General features: G+C 40.6%; 1 protein-coding gene across 1 annotated transcript; it reads right to left on the bottom strand.

Annotated features, from left to right (window-relative positions):
- Window positions 1-19,652: 19,652 nt before the first annotated feature.
- Window positions 19,653-21,030, bottom strand: LOC104610502 (phospholipase A(1) DAD1, chloroplastic-like). Its single transcript, XM_010277152.3, has one exon. It carries the CDS (start codon window positions 21,028-21,030, stop codon window positions 19,750-19,752), a length of 1,281 nt encoding a protein of 426 aa, XP_010275454.1. The 3' UTR covers window positions 19,653-19,749.
- Window positions 21,031-21,379: the final 349 nt, after the last annotated feature.

The raw sequence follows: 21,379 nt of genomic DNA, 5'->3' as shown, positions 1-21,379 counted from the left end.
CACTCCCTTTAGCTACTAATGCAATCTGTTTCCCCTCAGAATTATTCATCACATTTTGTCTATTCTCTTTTGACTGTATTAGGGCATACACTTCTTGCACTGATGGGAGATCTTTACTCCCCAATATCTAAACCCTGATAGACTCATATGTAGAATTCAGCCCCAAGAGGAAGGCAAAAATCCGTTGCTGGGAAACCAGAGACTTGTAGGCTTTAGCATTTGCATCACATTTCTAGTCTATGTTCTGATAATGGTCAAGTTCTTTCCAAATAGAGGTCAAATCTGAATAGTAGATAGAGAGACTCCTCTCCCCTTGCTTACAAGTTGAGGAGGCAGCTTGCAACTGATAGATTTTAGCATAATGTCGTTGTTTTGAATATGTAGATTTAGCCTATTCCCAAACCTCATGAGCTGTTTCTGCCCACATGAAGGTCTTTCTCACTTGTGGTAGCATGGACAATAACAGCCATGACATCACCATGCTGTTTTCCTGGTCCCACGTATCATGTTCTACACCTCCAGACTTCGGTTCTTTGACTTTACCATTAATATACCCCACTTTTCCCCTTGCAGTTATGTAAAGCTTGATTCCCTTGACCATTCTAGGTAATTAAGACCATCAAAGGGGACCACAGCCATGGGAAAACTCATGTCAAATCCTCCATTCATTCCACTTGACTAGAGGTCACACTAGAATCTTCAGAAGACATGGTATTTGCTCTCAGTTCAGTCACAGTCATGGTAATTAAGACCATCAAAGGGGATCACAGCCATGGGAAAATTCATGTCAAATCCTCCATTCATTCCATCTTGACTGGAGGTCACACTAGAATTCTCAGAAGACATGGTATTTGCTCTCAGTTCAGTCACAATTCAGTCAAGGTACTTGTTCTCAGTTCAGTCATAGTCTCACAGTTCAGTCAATATACTTATTCTTAGTTCAGTCACCGTTCTCAGTTCTGTAACAGTTTAGGCACAATTCAGTTCTTGTTCTCACACAGCAGAATTATATCTGATCACACAACAGTACTTTTTCTCAGACTACCACACTACTGAACCAGTTTCAGAGACAAAACAGATCAAGTTCAGGTTTGAACAGTCCCTACAAGTAACAATTCACCAGATTTTTTGCCAGATTTTTACCACAATTCACCGAATTGTTTTGCCACACAACTACTGCAGTTTTTAACAAATAACAAAGGGAAAAAACTGCTGTCACAGCAGTTACAGAGCATTCAGACCTCAATAGCCCACCTTTCAGGGCACAAAGAAGGATCACTCGATCCACACAGGCTGAGAAAACACAACCTCACAGCAGCCACAGGTCATCAGACCTACTACATAACCCACTTACCTGGGTACAGAAGGATCATTCGATCCACAAATATGAGAGAAAAAACAGGGGACCACCTTCACAGCATTTTGGCTGGTGTTTTCTTGGCACACGACCAAGAGGGAAAGGGAATAAATACACAGAAAGAGGTCAACCCAATGCACCCTTTCTTGGATTCGATCGCACTGCTCCTAATCACAGATCTGTCGCTCTGATACCATGTTTTCTTGGTAAAAAACACAGTAAAGATCCATAACAGTGAGAGGAGAGGAGAGAAGGGATTTGAAGTCAAAACTGTCACTGGCGGTGCCACTAATAATAAAAAGATACAATTACATATGTGCCCCTTGGCACTAAAATAAAGAAAAAGCTGACAGATTCAACAATGGTCAAAAGAATTCATCTAATCATCTGATTCTTTATAAGTTGAATTTTCATGTATTAATTAATGCTGTTTTCTTAAGTTTATTGACAAAAGAGATAGTGTTGATTCAGAGAGAGTCATGCTTTAAGAATGGTGAAACTTTTATGATTTTTGCCCAAAAAGCATAATAAGAATTCCAAATCTCTAAAGATTTCCTAATTTCTTCTTTGTATGACCAATATTCAGGTCCTATGCATACTGATATAAGAAATGGATCTCACATTTCTGAAAACAACAGAGTTCGGAAGTCAAACCATAATAGAAAAATCATACTTCTTATGGGTTTTATTTTTTGTGCTATGTAAAGTGACCTACATGACTAATGCTTCCTAAGTTTATTTATTTGACTTTTGGAGTGAGGGATGCTTTCATTTTTCTTTCTTTGATAATCAGAAATTGACTTAAAGACCTCAATATCCTTTTTTATTTTGTTTTTAATTGGTCAAAGTCAAAGTTCAAACCTCAATATATTTCATTTCTTTGATGATGTGCAAGAACTCTTTTCAATATTAATTAGGGAATGCAACACCTTCTTGAAAGGTCCCTTGTAAATAATATCCAAATTTATTATCTTCTTCTTCATTGCTTTACTTTTGCTAGGTAAACTTCGGGGTGGGGGATGATGAGCGTGAAGGTGAAAGTAGGAAGCAATCCCAGGTCAGTGTAACTACTTTCATTGACTTTACCAGCTGAGCTAGTTGGCACCTATTGACAGTTGTTTTGTGTACTCAGGTTTAGTACCGCAAGGGTACTGTTGTAATTTCTCTCTTGTTTATATTGTACGACTGGGCTAGTATAAATAATAACTCTTACACTCGCCCCCTGTATTTTGGAGGGTTTTCAGTCCACTTGACTCTCCTCCCTTCTCTCCTCTCCTCTCCTCTCCTCTCTTCTCTTGCTCTTGCTCAACATGGTATCAGAGCAAGTCGTCCAGGCCTGAAGGGTGGTGTCAAGCAAACCTGCTGTTCAATGTCATGCAGATGGTCTCTCCATCTCCCAGATCTGCATCCCTCGAAATGCTAAGCTGTTGTATTCGGTTCGACCCAGAAGTTATAGAGACCTTTCATCTCCTAGAGTTGTCTCCATCGAACTGCTAATCTGGTGTACTCAGTTCAACCCAGAAGTTATATAGTCTTTTCATCTTCCAGCCCAGAAGTTGTACCCCTTGTCTACTCGATTGTAGAGAGGCTATCGTTTGAGGTTCATGGAGGGAGTTCTGGTTTATAGAGAGACTATCATCTGAAGTTAAAAGAGGTACTGATCATCTTTTGTTCGGCTGCCCTACTGATTGACTGTTTATTGGTTGACTGTTTAGCCGATTGATGGACTGTTGATTGACTATATTCCTTAACAAAGCAGTTGTATTCAGTTGATATTTTTTTGGTATTATGGACTGTTGATGCCCTGAAGCTGATATTGTAGTTGATATTGCATTAATCTTATTGATTGACTGTTCGGCTACCCTGTTGATCTCATTGACTGGTTGACTATCAGGACTACTGATTAGGTTATTCAAACCTAATGATGTACTGCAACTGCAGTGTTTCTTTTTGATTCCTACAAAATCGTGGGTCATACAGACTTGTTCTAGTACTGCAACAACAGTGTTAAAACTTTGCTCCCAGTGAAATCGGAGGTTAGAAGGACCTGTTTCTGCAATAGCCTTGTACGGAAGTACTCATTTGGTTGCTGTTTCTTTTTATTCTGATATCATGGGCAGTGAAGATTCAGCCACATCTGGAGTTTCCTTAATGCTGAATGGAATGGGTGGGGGTGACCTATCCTTTCCTATGGCTGTTGTCCCTCTTGATGGTTTAAATTACCTAGAGTGGTCAAGAGGGATCAAATTATACATCATTGCAAGGGGAAAGATAGGCTATATTAATGGGAGGATAAAAGAACCATCCTCTGGGAGTGTTGAATAAGATAGATGGAATCAGGAGAACAGTATTGTTATGTCTTGGCTCTTGGTTTCCATGCAACCCCAAATAAGGAAAAAATTCATGTGGGCTGAAACTGCAAATGAAATCTGGGAACAAGCAAAATCTACATATTCAGAATTGCGACACTATGTCAAAATTTATCAACTGTAGGCAGCATCATCTACTTGTAAACAGGGGGAGAGGTGTTTATCAGTTTATTACCCTGACTTGACCTCTGTCTGGAAGGAGTTGGATCATTACCAGAGTGTGGATTGAAAGTGTGTTGAGGATGCCAAAAGGTACAAGCAACTTGTCTCCCAGCAAAGGGTGTTTGCATTCTTACATGGTCTGAATCCTATGTATGAATCTATCAGGGTTCAGATTCTCAGCTCTAAGGATCTCCCATCTGTTCAGGAAGTCTATGCTCTTGTACAATCTGAAGAAAGCAGAAGAAATTTGATGAACAACCTTGGTGGGGATGCTATTGTGTTGGTAGCAAAAGGTGTCTCTACTGGTGTGAGATCTTCTAGGAAAGGAGATCTCCAGAAAAAACAAAAGATAAGGACAAATTGTAGTGCACTCATTGCCAGAAACCCCGACACACCAAAGATACCTGTTGGGATCTTCATGGAAAACCAAAATGGGCTCAAGATCTGACTAAGAAGCAAGGTTCAGAGGTGAATAAGGGGTCCGGACAGCAAGGTACAAAGAAACATCACATGGCCAAAATGGTTACTCGAGAGAATCAACCCCCCATTTCTACTGTGACTCAGACACATCTCACTGGATCTGACCCGAGGGAGGATATTATAAATTCCTTCCATGACCATTTAGAGCTCTATGGTAGAGCAATTCGTCATATGGATGCTCCTCTCTCAACCTCATTTGCATCTACGTCAGGTAACCCTGCCACAGTTTTCCATGTTACTTCTCACACCCCTGACTCTCCATGGATCATTGATTCTGGTGCGTCAAAACACATGACTGGTACGTCCTCTTACTTTCAAACCTATCACCCTCTTTCTAGAAGAGACAAAGTGAGACTAGCTGATGCATCATACACTTCCATAGCTGGTCAAGGAACTCTCTCTTCCTCTTGGTCTTACCCTTTCTGATGTCCTTCATGTTCTAAAATTTCCCATTAATTTGTTCTCTGTTAGTAATAAATCTGAATCTCCTTTCCACAAAATTCATTCTGATGTATGGGGCCCTGTTACTTTACCATCTGCGAGTGGCTACAAATATTTCATTACCCTCATTGATGATTATTCTAGATATACTTGGGTATACCCGATGCGAACCAGGGAAGAAGTACCAAAAATCATTCAAGATTTCCAGCGGATGGTATTCACTCAATTTCAAACTGAAATTCAAAATTTTCAATCAGACAATGCAAAAGAATTTTTTCATAGTGACCTCACAGAGTTTTTTGCTTCGCGTGGCTCCCTTCATCGTAGCTCTTGTGCCCGCACGCCACAACAAAATGGTGTGGCCGAACGGAATAACTGACATCTCCTTGAAGTGGTTCGGGGTTTACTACTTCATATGAATGTTCCCAAACGTTTTTGGCTTGAAACTGTTCTTTGTTCCACTTGCCTTATAAACCGTATGCCCTCTCGTTGGTTAGAGTACAAAGCCCCACATCAACTTCTTTTTCCTAAGGCTCCTCTTCTTTCTAATCCTCCTCGTGTCCTTGGTTGCCGGTGTTTTGTCCAAAATCTGTCTCCCACCCGTGGGAAATTGGACTCTCGTGCTATTTCTTGCATATTTCTTGGTTACTCCTTCACTCAAAAGGGATACCGTTGTTTTGATCTAGTTTCTCGGAAATTCTATGTCTCCATGGATGTTTCTTTCTTTGAAGATGAGCCTTTCTTTCCTGTTTCTCCTCAAGGGGAGTGTAGGCATGAGGAGAAACTGGTTCATCTTCCTTCTCTCCCTGACCCTCCACTTTTTCGTGTTTTTTCTCATCGTTGCAAAGGCCAACCAAATTCAAGAGCTGTGGAGAATCCGGAAGCTGTACCTCCAATGCCACCAGACTCCTCGGGGGAGGATCATACTCACTCAGGTATTTTGGCTCCCAATGATGTTCTTGAATCTATTGAAAATGATTCCTCTACTGCTAATGATCTTGACCGTCCTATTGCTCACAGGAAGGGTGTTAGATTGTGCACCACTAAACATCTAATTTCCAACTTTGTCTCCTATGAGAACATTTCACCCTCATTCTGTGCTTTCCTTGCCTCTATTGACAGTGTCCCTATCCCTAAGAATGTGACAGAAGCTCTTTCAGTTCCTGAATGGACAAATGCCATGAAGGAAGAAATTAATGCCCTTCACAAAAATGGCACATGGGAACTTGTTGATATTCCTAAGGGAAAGGTTCCAGTTGGATGTAAATGGGTGTTCACAGTCAAGCATAAGGCTGATGGAACAGTGGAAAGGTATAAAGCTCGCTTAGTGGCAAAGGGATTTAATCAAGTGTATGGATTTGATTATGCAGAAACCTTTGCCCCTGTTGTCAAGATGAACTCCATTAGAGTCATTTTCTCTCTTGCGGCTAATCTGGATTGGGATCTACACCAGCTTGACATCAATAATGCATTCTTGAATGGTGACCTTGAAGAGTAAGTCTACATGATTCAACCTCCTGGTTTTCTGGCTCAAGGCAATGAACAGAAAGTGTGCAAGTTGAAGAAATCCCTATACGGGCTGAAACAATCACCAAGATCTTGGTTCAACAGATTTCATGTGGCAGTTCAGCAGAATGGATATAGGCAATGTCAATCAGATCACACACTGTTTGTGAAAAGAGGAGAAGGTAAAATTGTTGCTCTAATTGTATATGTGGATGACATAATTGTTACTAGTGACTGGGAGGATGAAATTCAGAGGTTGAAGCTTTTTCTTGCCACTCAGTTTGAAGTGAAGGATCTAGGACCTGCCAGATACTTCCTTGGAATTGAAGTCGCTCGATCAAAGAAGGGTATCTTCATTTCTCAAAGGAAATATGTCCTAGATTTACTTTAGGACACTAGGAAGATGGGGGTGAAGCCAGTTGACTCATCCATTGACCCCAACCATAAATTAGGTGATAGCCGTGGTGAACCTCTCAAGAATGTGAAACAGTTTCAGAGGCTTGTGGGGAGATTGCTATACCTTTCTATGACTCGTCCAGACATTGCATATGCTGTTGGTATCCTCAGTCAATTCATGCATGCTCCTAGGTCCTCTTATCTTGAAGCAGCAGAGAGAATCCTCCGATATTTAAAGAAGTATCCGGGTACTGGCTTGTTATTTCAAAAGCACGAACATTTAAAAGTTGAAGTTTATACAGATGCAGATTGGGCGGGATCCCAAAGTGACATAAAGTCTACTAGTGGCTACTGCACTTTTATAGGAGGGAACCTTGTTACATGGAGGAGTAAAAAGCAAAATGTGGTGGCTAGATCCAGTGCTGAAGCTGAATATCGTGCTATGGCCCACGGGGTTGCTGAAAGCATGTGGATAAAGAATTTGTTGGGTGAGTTGGGTTTCCCAATGGCCAAACCTATAACTCTATTCTGTGATACAAAGCAGTTATAAAGCATTGCTGCCAATCCGGTGCTTCATGATAGAACAAAACACATCGAAGTTGACAAGCATTTTATCAGAGAGAAAGTTATCACAGGCGAAGTGTGTATTCCCTATGTCAATTATGAGAACCAGCTTGCAGACATCTTTACAAAGGATTTAAACCTTTCCAGACATCATGATCTTTATGACAAGTTGGGCATGATTGACATCTATGCTCCAACTTGAGGGGGAGTGTTGACAGTTGTTTTGTGTACTCAGTTTAGTACCGCAAGGGTACTGTTGTAATTTATCTCTTGTTTATATTGTACGACTGGGCTAGTATAAATAATAACTCTTACACTCGCCCCCTGTATTCTGGAGGGTTTTCAGTCCACTCGACTCTCCTCCCTTCTCTCCTCTCCTCTCCTCTCTTCACTTGCTCTTGCTCAACAGCACCTTATATAATGTTTTTGGCTCGGGATCTCATTTGTCATGTGTCTTATCCCCAATTTGTCTCTAAACTTGGAAGCCTCAACATCATTTGGTTTAGGAAGATGCTGTACCCAGTGAGTAGTAGGTTAAAAAAAAAGTTTAAAGAGATGAGGGAAGTTTTGTCTGATTTGATATTTCCATTGCCAAAAACTCAATCATGACGTTTGCAATTGCTAAGATTCAAAACCATCTCGACAAGGTAGTGTATCATACTTTCCCAGTGTCTTTTCATGTCTAGCAAGGTTACCAACTACTAGGAGTTTAGAAGTGCAGGTTGATCTTTGTGATTACTAGTTTTTTCACATGCTGATCTGAGGTATTTGTGCTCATTTTTTTTTAATGTTAATTTTGTCAGTTGATGTTTATGCTTGCTTTGTCATCAGACTTATTACATAACCATTTGACTTTTCCCTTTGGCCAGAAGATAGTCAATTTACTTGTTTGAACTCTATTGAGGGGAAAAGAAAAATATTCACGCAGGCCAGAAGGATATGTGATAAATATCCAAACGTCTGGGAATGTATTTTATGGTGAAACAGAAACATTGCACCAGAGCTTGTTGTTTCAAATACTACAGGTGATAGTAGAATTGTTGTTCACCATTGAGGAAGTCTCAAAATTAACAGGGAAAATTCAATATAATCAATTTGTCTAAACGTCTTAGTGAAAGAAATTGCCCAATTGTAACCAGATCCAGTCCTCTATGGGCTGGTAACAACTGATGATCCTCTTTCTTATCTTCTTGTACAGCTTGTATTGTCTGCTAACACCATAGGTGCCTACCAGCAGACTTGGTTTTCTCAACTCCTATGCCATGTCATTGATCATAGTGGAATTTATAGGACTGTGCTAGCCAACTCAGTGCTCCACTGCTCTGAGTCCTGAGACTTATCATTGGGAAGTGGACATCAAAGTCCTATGATACTTGAGAGGTGTACCTGGATGAGAACAAGAAGGATATGCATATGCAAATTGGTCTAGTTTGTTTTCTGATAAAAGTCTACTATTGGATATTATACTTTACTGGGAGGTAGTTTTTAGTTGCTTGGAAGAACAAGAAGCACTACAAGGGATTGAGGTGCAAATTTTTACAACACCCATAAACCTATTCTGTGACAACATCCATGAGAGGATGAAGCATGTTGAAGTAGATTGCCACTTTGTCAGAAAGAAAGTTGACAATGGTGATACATCCACCCCTTGTGTGAAGTCTGAATATCAGATGACAAGTCTGTTTACTAAGAATTTAGGTAACAATCTGGAGTTGTATGTTATATATGCTCCAGCTTGAGTGGGGAGTGTTAGAAATGTTTAGTGTAGTCAATAAGACGATAGGTCATTTCTTATCTTCTTTTCTTCATCCAGCCTGCCCCTTGCTCTTTCTACTTGATTAGGTATCTGTTTTTGAAAGTTTACGACATCCAAAAGTTCATGGATCTTGATAGTCAAACAGGTTATAACTGTGATCCAACACTTCAAAGGGTTGACTAGGTTGCCCAGGTGTTAATAATGACCAGAGAGATGAATTTCACTATTGTGAGGTTTTTGGGTGTGGAGCATCCATTGGTGAAGTTCATTTGCTTATTCAAGACCCATGTCATGTAGCTCCAAAAAAACCAAAAATTGCTTCTTTATTTCATACAGGTTTATTCAGGTTTGAAATTTTGTGAAATGGATTGAGGTATCAATTGATTTGCAGAGTCAAATTTAGTGCATTTTTCTACAAGAGGAAGGGGTAATAGGTCCAATTAGGTCTATTTGGCCCATTACAATCTGGATGTCTGAATTTTTAGGAAGTTATGTTTATTTGGATAACCTGGCAAAGTTGAGTGCTAACACTTATGAGAGCTCTTTATTTCTTTGGATAAATACTTAAGACGTCTCCTCACTTTTCTGAGAAATGCTATGACCTCCCCTGTGTTTTACCTAATCCCAAACGTCTGAAAAGTCATTGTGAGTTGTCATTGCAATTGTAACACGAAGCTAGTGTATTGATGATCCTTATTAATTATATTTTTTACTAGCGAATGAACCAGTGCAATGCATGAGGATGAATAGAAATTTGGTAAGAGTAGATCGAAGGTCTTAATCTGATTCAATGATACCATGTGTTATGGCCTGCAATCTCTATTAAATAAGATGAATTACAACCTTTATAATATATCAGAAAAGAGAAGGAGAAGAGAAGAGAAAATCTGGCATGGGAGGGATTAATTCCCTTGCTTCCAACTTCTTTTTATAATTGTAAACCAGCATTACATAAAATTTCTAGAAAGCCCCCTCTTATTAACTTATGGTTTGGCTGATACACTAGCCAAACAATGGACAAATAGGGGAGAGTTGTTTTGGGCTTAATTGTAAATTGAATCTTTTAGGGGGTTAGTCAATCTTTTTCAATGGAAATTTCTGTTTCTATAAAAAACATAGAACATGTTTTTTTTTTTTGTATATTTGATTGAAATTTTATTATCAAAAGAATTTACCTAGTAGCCACACCCTTGTAAAGAATTTACCTAGTAGCTCCTTGCTAAGAAATCTTCCATTGCATTAGCCGACTTACTCACCTATTGTATTCTACTTGTCATATTCCTTTTACCCACTTGACTTCCTTTAATAGGTCCCTATAGTGCCGAGTAATAGAATCTGGGTCAAGCATCCATTCCACCACCACCACCTTAGAATCTCTCTCTATAATTAGGCTGTTCACACCAAGTTGATTTGCAATCCAAATTCCTTACAGCAAGTAACAATTCAGATGTAAATCTCCTATTCACACTGGGTCCGTGAACAAGGTCAAAATAACCACAATTAATATAATGGGATGCATAGATATAATACAATTTTGTTGATAATCCATCAATCAAGAGTCCAAGATTCATACAATATAGATTTTTACAAATTAGCACATGTAAAACCATTATATGTTATATTCTATTTAAGTCCAAGAAACAAAACGTATGCAATTATTATATTTTAATTACTATATCAATTATTTTCTATTTTACTATTTTTACTTTTCAACATTAACAAAAAAGTCAAATAAATATTAAATTTTGAAATGTTTGATAAAAATATATATTTTTTGTAAATAATAAATTTTATTAATAAAATATATATAATATTAACATAAAATATTTCATATCTATATATTAAAATTTTTAAAATACATATCATGCACAAATTCATAATTTTAAGTTACTAAAATAGTTATTCCATTATTGACAATTTTATTTCAATAAATTTTCAGAAATAAGAATTCATTTTTTATATAAATTTAAATTAGTGTATTTGATAGATTCAATATATAATTGTATGCTAGAATATTTCGTAAACAAAATTTTTATTTTTTATAAATATTAAATACGTTATTATTTAATGTAAAATAAAGTATCAATTAATAATCTATAAATATATATAAAAATATATACATATATATTTATAAATAATAAATATGTCCGATACAAGGCATATCGTATTGGTATCGGTAATGGATGATACTAGATACGCTACGACTGGCATTTTATCGTGTCAGCCATGCATATTGATATGATATGGTGTTGTATCATTGCGTATCGCATTGTATTGACCGATACGGGCCAATATGCATCGATGCACAACTCCTATATTAAAAAATGCAAATTACGTGATTCGAACCCAAGTTTAATTAAATACACATTAAGCGTTAAACGTCTTAAGCTGCTAAGTTGTCCTTTAATTTGTGATAATAAGTGAAATAAAATAAATTTTATTAACTAAATCGTAAACATGAAGTCTAAAGAAATGTCATATTAAATATTAATATGTTCAACAATTTAAACTTAAAATTAAATAGAATAATATTAAAAATTACTATTTATAATTATAAATGATGAGCGATTTGGCTCTCTAGTGACATGAGGACACGTGGCGTCGTGACATAGTCAGACATCTTAGCACCATGCAAGTAAGCCATGGAAGCACCTCAGACACCTTGAACCAATCTGACAACCTTGGCACCACCTTGGTAGACCAAACTGAGAACGAGCCCAACAAGGCATCAGGTTGGCATGAGAGGTGACCCGCTTCTACCAACTTGGTAAGCATCGGAGTGTCCACCATGGGTAAAGCAACCCGAACAATCTGATCTCGCTCTTTCTTGCAGCTCAATTAGGCGACCTACTTAGTCCGATGTTCGAATTGTCCGCCAGCAAGGAGCACCAGATTGCATACACAACCTAATTTGGGACAAGCCCTAAATCTTCTATGTGGATGACTTGTCTAACTAGCGCGGGAGCGAAGTTGGACTAATACTCTATGGACCTAGTGAGGTGAAGTCGGAGTACACTCTCTTATTCGTGTTCCTAGCATCGAACAATGAAGTTGAGTACGAGGCGCTGATAACTGGACTATCGCTGGTGAAGGAGGTTGGTGTGAAGCATCTCGTAGTGTGAAGCGACTCGCCATGTTAGCCTACTTGGCCAAGGTTATGAAGCTCCTGCCCAACTTCCACTCTCAGTACATTTAGCAAGTCTCGAGGTCCGAGAACACCGAGGCCGATTCGCTCTCGAATATGGCCGGTGGGATTGACACTACAAAGAGAATGGTCTACATTGAAGACCTGCCATGCCCTAGCATAGAAAGGGTGGTAGAAGAGGTTACTCTTGTTTTGACTGTAGAACCGAGCTGGGTGAATCTGCTCGTTGACTATTTGCGTCATGGGATCGTACTTATAGAGCATAATGCAGCTTGAAGGGTGGAGCAACAGTCAACTCGCTATGTAATCATATGCGAGCAATTGTATCGCAGGTCATTCATGCTCCCCTACCTGCACTGCTTGTGCCCAACTGAAACGAGTCAGTTGCTACGCGAGATCCACGAAGGTCTCTGCGGAAGATACCTGGGGGTGGCACTCGCTCAAAAGGCGCTACGACAAAGCTATTAATGACCCACGATGAAGGCGGACGTGTTGGAATTAGTTCAAAAGTGCAACAAGTGCCAGTGGCATGCCAACATACCACACTGGCCCGCTCCCGACTTGAGGTACCTTACTAGCTCGTGGCCATTTGCACAATGGGGGATAGATATCCTTGGTCCCTTTCCACCTACGATCGGGCAAAGGAGGTTCTTGGTCATGGCGGTTTACTTTACGAAGTGGGTGGAAGCTAAGCCGCTGGTATCCATTATAGCTCGGAATGTGCAGAACTTTTTCTGGAAGAGCATCGTCTGTAGATTCGGACTCCCCAAGGTACTGATTTTGGACAATGGGAAGTGGTTCGAAGACATTAAGTTCCAAAACTGGTGTGGTGTCAAGATGGAAATCTAATAAAACTTCACCTCGGTGGCCCATCCCCAAGCAAATGGTCAGGCCAAATGACGAATAGGGCGATACTCCGAGGACTCAAAGCTCAGCTCTCTCGAGCTAAGGGTTTGTGGGTGGATGAGCTGTCTAGTGTCCTTTGGGCCTACCGAACTACTATCAAGACGACAATCGGGGAGAGTCCTTTCAACCTAACATACGGTATGAAAGTTGTCATTCCGACCGAGATTGAGGAGGTTAACGAGGACGAGTTACGGACTAACCTCAACCTAGTAGAAGAAGTCTGTGACTTGGCCTATATTCGGACCGTAGTATACCAGTAACGAGTAGATCGGTATTATAACACTCGAGTTAAGAAATGCCAATTTCGAGTCGGCAACCTAGTACTCAAGAAGGTTATGGTACCTAAGTCCGGCGGAAAGCTAGGTTCGAACTTGGAAGGCCCCTACAGGGGCCTGGTCTAGCCGATCTACGATATGAGCACTTTGAGTCTAGTCACTTTGGCACCTAAGCAACTCGTGCACCCTCGTCACCTCGGCAACATCTAATGTTGTTTTGATACTTAGCCTATTTTTTAGTAGTAAATAAAAGGTGCTAAAAAAGGCACAAAGTATACAAGAAAAATCAGTTCATTTAGAAACGAATGGGGCAGGACATACAGTAAAAAAGGAGGTAGAGAGGGCACATAACTCTAAAAAGAAATAGTCAGGAGCACGTAGGCTCCAGGTACAACAGATTTTTGAAAACCGTGAACGGAATCTCCTCAACTGGCAGTTATTCTTCCTCGTCACCCTATAGCTCGCCGTTAACGTCGTCTATCCCCTCATCCTCCGTCACATCACCGACCTCATTATCTTCCTCGTCTGGAGTCTGAGGCTCTTGGTCGACCTACATGGCCAGCTTGTTCGACATTGGCCTAATGGACAAGTTACAGAAGTCAAAGTTGGGATGCAGGGACTTAAGGAAGCGACGACATAGCTTGAATCCCCTCTTCATTGAAGGAAGGGCGTTCTTGACCTTTTCCTGATCATACTTAGACAACATACGGAAACGCTTAACAGTTGCGACCTTAGCATGACAAATATCTTCCGTGTATTTAGTCTGCCTCTCTTCCAGCTAGTGATCCTTAGTCTACACTTCGTCGGTCAGGGTGGTGATGGTTCCTTTGGCCTGTTCCAACTCGCGCTACATGCCTTTGTTGAGATTGATGAAGCGTTGGTGGTTCTCCTTTGCACTACGGTTGGCCGCCTCAGCGCTTAGGCGAGATCCTTCTAGCTGGGCCTACAAGGCCTCTGTTTGCCTGATTTAACAAGACCTGGACCATTGTATTTGCTTGTAAGAAAGGAAAAATAAGCAAGTGAGACCTAGAAGGAAAGAAAAGCAAAACATCAAAAATAGAGATCATACCTGAAGGATGCACTGAATCATCCTTGCACCGACATCTTAAGGGTCCAGCCCATTGTAGAACTAAAAGTCCTTAGGAAGAATTCTCCTCCAATCGATCACCCTAGTCTCTTGTCGAAACTCTCAAAACAAAACAAATGAGATCCCAGCAGGGACCCCCCTATTTATAACCTTGGGCATAGAAAATCGACGGATGAGGCGATCTGGCATTAGATCAGAGGTCGAGAAGGTCACATTGCTTGTGGGCGAATTTGAATTTTAAATTTTACACGCTCAACTTGCACGCCCAACTTGGAATTTGAAATTTGAATCTTGTTGCGCGCTAGCCCGACCTTGAGCCGAGTTGGGCGAATAGGCCGGGTGATATGCGAACCGGGCGAACAAGTCACCACAGGTCAAAGATTGACATTAGGTCGGCATGAGAAGCGACCCCTCCTTAAGTGGGTCATCTTCAACTTCCCTGAGATCACGATGCCACATTGGAAGAGCCGATTATCACCCTGTCTGCTTCGGGCATGACTGGATAAGCACTACTCGCTTACGCGCCAAGCGTGAAACCACCTCCGAACCAGACGATTCGGAGATCTCGGATGCACTTCATAAGCCTCAGGGTAGCTTGGGTAAAGCAAGCTAGACACTTTGATCTCTCTCTTGTAGGTCGACTAGGCGACCTACTCAATCCGATGTCCTCGCTGTCCGCTAACAGAGAGCACCATATCATGCATCATCAATAAATGAAATAATAATTCTACCAATTTTATATTTATATAAAAAATTGATTTTCTGCTCTCAATGAATTTATACAAATAAAAATATTAATAATAGAATAATTATTTTAGTGCTTAAAATTCATACATTTTTATAAATAATAAATATATTATTTAGTGTAAATTTAAATATCAATTAATAATTTATAAATAAATAAATAAGTATATATATATATATATTATATAGAATACCACCCAAGAAGAAAGGACAAATAGCTTTTGAACTTTGGGATAATAGAAAACCTAGTCTGAATTACCTAAAAGTTTGGGGCTGCTTAGAAAATGTTGGAATACCTGAACCTAATAGAAAGAAATTAGGACTGAAAACCTGTGACTGTGTGTTCATTAGATATGCACAAAATAGTGCGACCCGAGATGCAGAGTTCTTTGAACACATATTTCCTTGGAGAAAAGAAACAATAAATAGGAAACCCTCTCAAATTCAAACTAGAAACCAAGAATTAAGTGCTCAAAGAATCAGTACTTCCCTTAATCAATGCAACATTGATTATCAGGAAGCCGTAGCCTCACTTGATGCAGTATTTTGGAAAGAATTCATAAAGAGTGAAATAGACTCCTTAGTTTTAGGAGGGAGATCTACAAGTTCCCAAGTGTGATTAGTGACTAAGGCATTGGATTGTAAATGGATTTTTAAGAAAAAATCAAACCAAATGGTACAATAGATAAATTCAATGCCAGATTAGTTGCTAAAGGGTTTAGACAAAAGAAAGATATTGACTTCTTTGACACCTACTCCCCAGTTTCAAGGTTAATTACAATTTGAATCTTGTTTTCTATAACATCCATCTACAAACTAATAGTTCATCAAATAGATGTAAAAACTTGTATGGATTAAAACAAGCTCTCAAACAATGGCATGAAAAATTTGATAATGTGTTAGTAATTCATGTATATAACAAAAATGATTTTGATAGATGCATCTATAGCAAATTTGAAAATGACAGGAGCCATGATCTATTTATATTTTGACGATATGCTAATAATGGGAACAAGTTTAGAGGTAATAAAAGAAAAAACAATTTCTAATGTTCAAATTTGATAGTAAAGACTTGGATGATGCTAATGTAACCTTGGGGATTAAAATCCATAAATAACAAGAAAACTTCATTCTCTCCCAATCTCATTATGTAAAGAGTATACTCATAATCCCGAAAATGAACATTGGGAAACTTTAGTAAGATTATTAAAATATTAAAATGAACTATAAATTTTGGTTTACACTACTCAGGTAAGTTCAACAATGGAGGGCGAGTTTATTGCACTAGAATTGGCGGGGTCTGAGGCAGAGTGTTTAAGGAACTTATTGGCAGATATACCACTAAACTTGGGGGTGCTTTTCACACGTGCACACCAAGTCGGGGCGAGGGCGAGGGCGCGGGCGTATGTGCGTGTGCACGATGTACCGAATCGAGTTTTGGTTTTTATTGGATTAATCGTTTGTTTTTTTTTTTTAATTCGAATTAACTTTTTGAATTCGCGGTTTTGCAACACCACACTCCTACAAGTTTTCAGTTTGGAAAACGATTACCAATAAGTGGGACTTAATAAAACTGTTGACCCACTTTTATTTCTTTACTAATAATAAAATGTATGTGCCCTTATTTAAATAAGAATACAAAAGAGAATATAAGAGACATATAAAAGGACCAAACTTCCTAGCCTCCTAGTAACTTTAACAGGTGCTGGTGTTTACGCCTGTCTGATCTTGCTGGAAGTACTGGGACATGTAAAAGGACCAAACTCCCCTGGGTTCGGCGGGTAATGGATGTTCTAGATTTTGGTTTTGCTTGAAATCTATAGGAAGGTGTTAAATCAGTGTATTTGTTCAGAGACTTGCACTTCCTATGAATTTAGTTGCAACTCTTTGTCAAAATCCTCCCTATGAATTTAGTTGGGAAACTCTAGCACCTACGGTAAGATTTGCCCATGATTTGGATACAGCATTGAGGTGGTGGTGGACAAGATTGTTGTGCCAAAGTATATAATTTTTATATACTTTGTCCTGTTAAATGGCCAATATACCAAAAGCTACTGTAGAAGCTTGTCAAAACTCACGTTGGCATTTTTACAGAAGAAAGAAAATGAAAAAAAAAAGAAAATAATATCACGTTGGCAGTTCCTAGTGGCAAGTGACCTTTTCCCTTGGTGGCTTTCACTTTTTTTTGGACTTTTATGTTTATTAATAATAAATCAATAAACCTAGATTATTATATAGTAATGGGTGATTTACACCATTAAGGCCATGTTTGGCAAAGTGCTTTCATAAAAGTACTTTTGTAAAAATGCTTTTATAAAAGTGCTTTTATAAAATTACTTTCATAAAAGTGTTTTTATCAAAGTAACAATATGAAAGGGTATAATTGGTATTCTAAAAATGTATTGGGGACAATTTTAGGAGAAAAAAAATTAAATAAGTACTTATTATATAAACACTTAAAAAACATTTATTTTTTAACACTCCCAAACATGACCTAAAAGGGAAAGGAAAGATGAAGGTTTATAACGTATTCTAAATTCTAAAAACCAAAAGGTAGTATTCATCTTCCCTCCACTCTATAGGAATGATAGAGAAAGGAGAAAAGTAGATCGCATCTGCATGTTCCATGCATCCCCAAGCAACGCGTAAGTTTTCCACACACCCAGCGCAGGCCCCCACTTTCTAACTTTCTACTTTCTAGCCGTTGCCCTGGTTCTGCTCTTTGACACCAATCCGACGGTTCACGGTCCTCGCTGCACCTGCCGGCATCTCACCGACTGCCTCACGAAGTTATTAATTGTCTCTCCTTAGTCCTCACAAATAATTTTGACAGAAAAGTCAATGAATCTGCCTAACCATCCATTATTCCACCATATTTGCGGCGTCCCCCCTTACACCCATCCGCTGGGATAAAAGCTTGCAGGCAATAAATTCGTCTTGTTTATGCGGGGTGAGAAGCTTACACTTTTTGACTTGCATGATTTTGATGCATGTGTACTTAGCTTAACATGCCACCTGGCATGTGTGTGTGTGGGTGGGGCCGTTGTGGTGCTGGATTCGACCGCAGTTTACCTAATTGTTGACTACAAACGGCACACTGCATACAGACTCTGTGGGCAAGACATCAGCCGTGTGATCTTCATCGAAAGGCCATCATTTGTGGGTCGGATTTTGATCGGATTGCAATTTGCAAAGCTATCATCGAAGTGGCAGCTCTCCCACTCCCAGTCTGAGAATGTTAGGTGGAATCGACTGAGTCGCGCCGTGTCACCGACACGGGACTTCTCGCTTTTCATTTATTTTCATGGCGGTAATTATAGTTTCAATCAAAGAAGCCACCAGCCCACCACTACCACACTGATACAACAACCAGAAAAAATGATATGGTATTTCGTAGATTCCGACGCTTTCCTTTGGAGTTGGAGTATATATCTCAGGGTGTAGAGTATTATTAAAGTAATAGAAAAGAAGTACTTTTCTCGATTGTGACTACGTTTGGTTTGGTTCGGTTATTTTTGGCACGTTATTGCTTTCCACTTGTCATCCCCTAATATGGTTCATTGTCAAAATCGACCAGTCTTACTCCTGCTTCACTCCCTCTCACTCGAGCGCGTGCGAGGCGTGCGGGCGGTGTATGGCTCACACTTCTGGTTTTTCAAGTCAAAAGACTCAAAACACAAAAGCAACAACGAAAAAAAGGTGATGGTTTTACTATTTACACTTGGATATTTTATCTACACATGACACGTTATCATTGGACGAGGGTAAAAGAGTATTTACAATCAATATTTGATTGGGATAACGTGTCATGTGCAAAAAAAACCTCCTAAACAGCCTAATTTGTCATCAAACAAGAAGAAGAAGAATCCGTATGGACGGTGATGCACGAGTTGTAATAGCAAATGGCATGTGCGACATAACCCTGCAACCACAAATCCGGTCGGTGGAACCGAGGGGGGAGCTTCGGTCGCAACCACGGAAATGTGACGCGGATCAGCGAGTCGGACCACTTTGGTAAATTAACACAACGAGAAGAATGCGACTGTACGTACTCTCCTTATTCCAATATTCTTTTCTTTTTCTTTCTTTTATTGTTTTTTTTTTAATTTCTGTTTTGTCAACAGTTCCACGACCAAACAAGGACTACCTTTTTGGAAGGTGAATTTGATTGGCTAACGGGCGCCGTTCTCAGTTCCCTTTTGTATGTATTTCCAAAAGTGAACTCTTTTCTGATTTTTCATCATCTATTCCATCATTCTATTCATTTCAACTTTATTAGGTTTTTTACAGTTGAAGGGGCAGCTGACGAATTGAACGAGTAGCAGCACCCGTGGCGCATGTTAGTCTCTGGAATGAGGAAATTAATCAGTTGTACTTCTACAAAAATAAAAGTGGCGCAGAGCACCACCTTGATCTCCATACTCCATGCTCCGTAGGTCGCAGCAAATTGAGAAGGAAGGGAAGGGGGGGAGGTCATCTTGTTGACTCAGACTCAATCATCTCCTGACTTATGTACAAAAGAATACAAATCGCGTGTGTACACGAATCTGTCCGCTGATCGCTATCTAACTGCGTGTGTTATTTTTCTGTTTTGTCCATTCAGAACTCTTTTTGCAGAATCTTTGAGAGGACAGTTGGAGCTTACGTAACCGTTGACTAATTGGAGATAGGTGTCCAAGTCGTGATACGTGGCGACGTTGGTAATCGGCCACGTTAGATAAGATGAGTCTCCGCTGCTGACTCGGAGCTCCCGACCCACATCGGCGTACACCCACTGTGTCTCCTCGACTCGCTTCTGGAGCCAGCTCGGAAAGCCTGCTGCCACACGGCTGCCTCCCTTCTTCTTCTTCAACGTATCGCCGTGATTATTATGGTTATGGTGGTGGTGGTGATGGTCGTCGATCACAAAACCAGGGACTTTGGTGATGAGGTCATGCGAATTAACGATGCGCAGTATCTTGCTTCCGCATTTCTCCACGTGGCACCTGAAGCTCCGGTTGCCTACACGTGGCGCCCCGAATGAGAACACCGTTACCAACGGAGCTTGATTGAAGGTCGTCGTTATATCGTAGGCCGTGAGTGTGGCCAGTGCTGCGCCGAGGCTGTGACCGGTGATGGTCAGGCTCAGCGGCTCATCACCGTAGCGTTGCAGAATTCGGCCGACTTCCTCCCTCACCTGGTCTCGTAAGCATCGACACGGTGCGGTTGCAGAGGTGTAGAGGCTCAGGAACCCCCTCTCCACCATTGGTCCACCAATGTCAGGGCCCACATTGGACGGGGCGTTGGGGAGACGAGTCAGCGTGGCACGTAGATTTTCCAGCCACTCCATGCATGTAGCGGTTCCCCGGTAAGCAATCACCACGTCGCGGCGCCCAAGCCGAGCAATCTCGTCTTGGTCCTGGCACACTGCCACGTAACCAATCCAGCTCGACTGGTTCCATACCCAACTGGGTGCATTTTCGATCCATCGTGGCAGTTGGATTCCCGAGGTGGCACTCAAATTCTTGGTGACACGGTACCCGGAATCCGGCATGCCGGACTTCTCCAACATAGAGTATCGAGAGAAGCGGCAGCTGGCGTAGGATGGAGACGAAGTGTCGAACTCGAAGGAACTGTAAGCGGCTTCGACAAACTTCCCGTACCTGAGTATCTCCCCTCGCAGATTATCGTCGAGCGGGTCAAGCAAGCCTTCCCAGTTCTTGATTCCCTGGTACTCCCTCCATCTCTTCCCCAGTCCAGCCGGTGCCGGTTGGGTTGGCGACGCAGTACAGCGGATCGCAAACGCGCATTTTGGAGTTGGGAAACTAGTGCAGGGCCGAACTGGGGCGATCCCGAGTTTCATTTTAAGGTCTTCCTGTGTTGCGGCACTCACAGAGGAAGACTCTTGGACTGGCTAGGCACCTTCTTCTCCCGTGTCGAAGATCTTCAGTACCGATATAACGTCTTTGTTTTTTCTCTTTTTCTTTATATAATCTTGTTCTCGCCTGAAGCTTGCAGGGGAGCTGGGAGGGAGTGGCTTTTATAAGTGCGAAAATGGAGAGAGAAAAAGAAGTGAAGAGAGAGAGAGAGAGAGAGGACGGTGTGGGATCAATAAGAACGGCTAGTGATTCGATGAGTAGGTGGATGGTACGAATACGATTGAGAGAGATTAACCGGAAAAACGGCTCGGGCCCACAGGGAGGAGAAGAGAG

The sequence above is a fragment of the Nelumbo nucifera genome, chromosome 1, assembly GCF_055504915.1.
Source record: "Nelumbo nucifera cultivar China Antique chromosome 1, China Antique-T2T, whole genome shotgun sequence".
Lineage (NCBI taxonomy): Eukaryota > Viridiplantae > Streptophyta > Magnoliopsida > Proteales > Nelumbonaceae > Nelumbo > Nelumbo nucifera.
This window is presented reverse-complemented; position numbering and strand designations above follow the sequence as displayed.

Bases quoted from the DNA above. Each gene is read 5' to 3' on its own strand.
- LOC104610502 (XM_010277152.3), bottom strand. From the start codon at position 21,030: ATGAAACTCGGGATCGCCCCAGTTCGGCCCTGCACTAGTTTCCCAACT.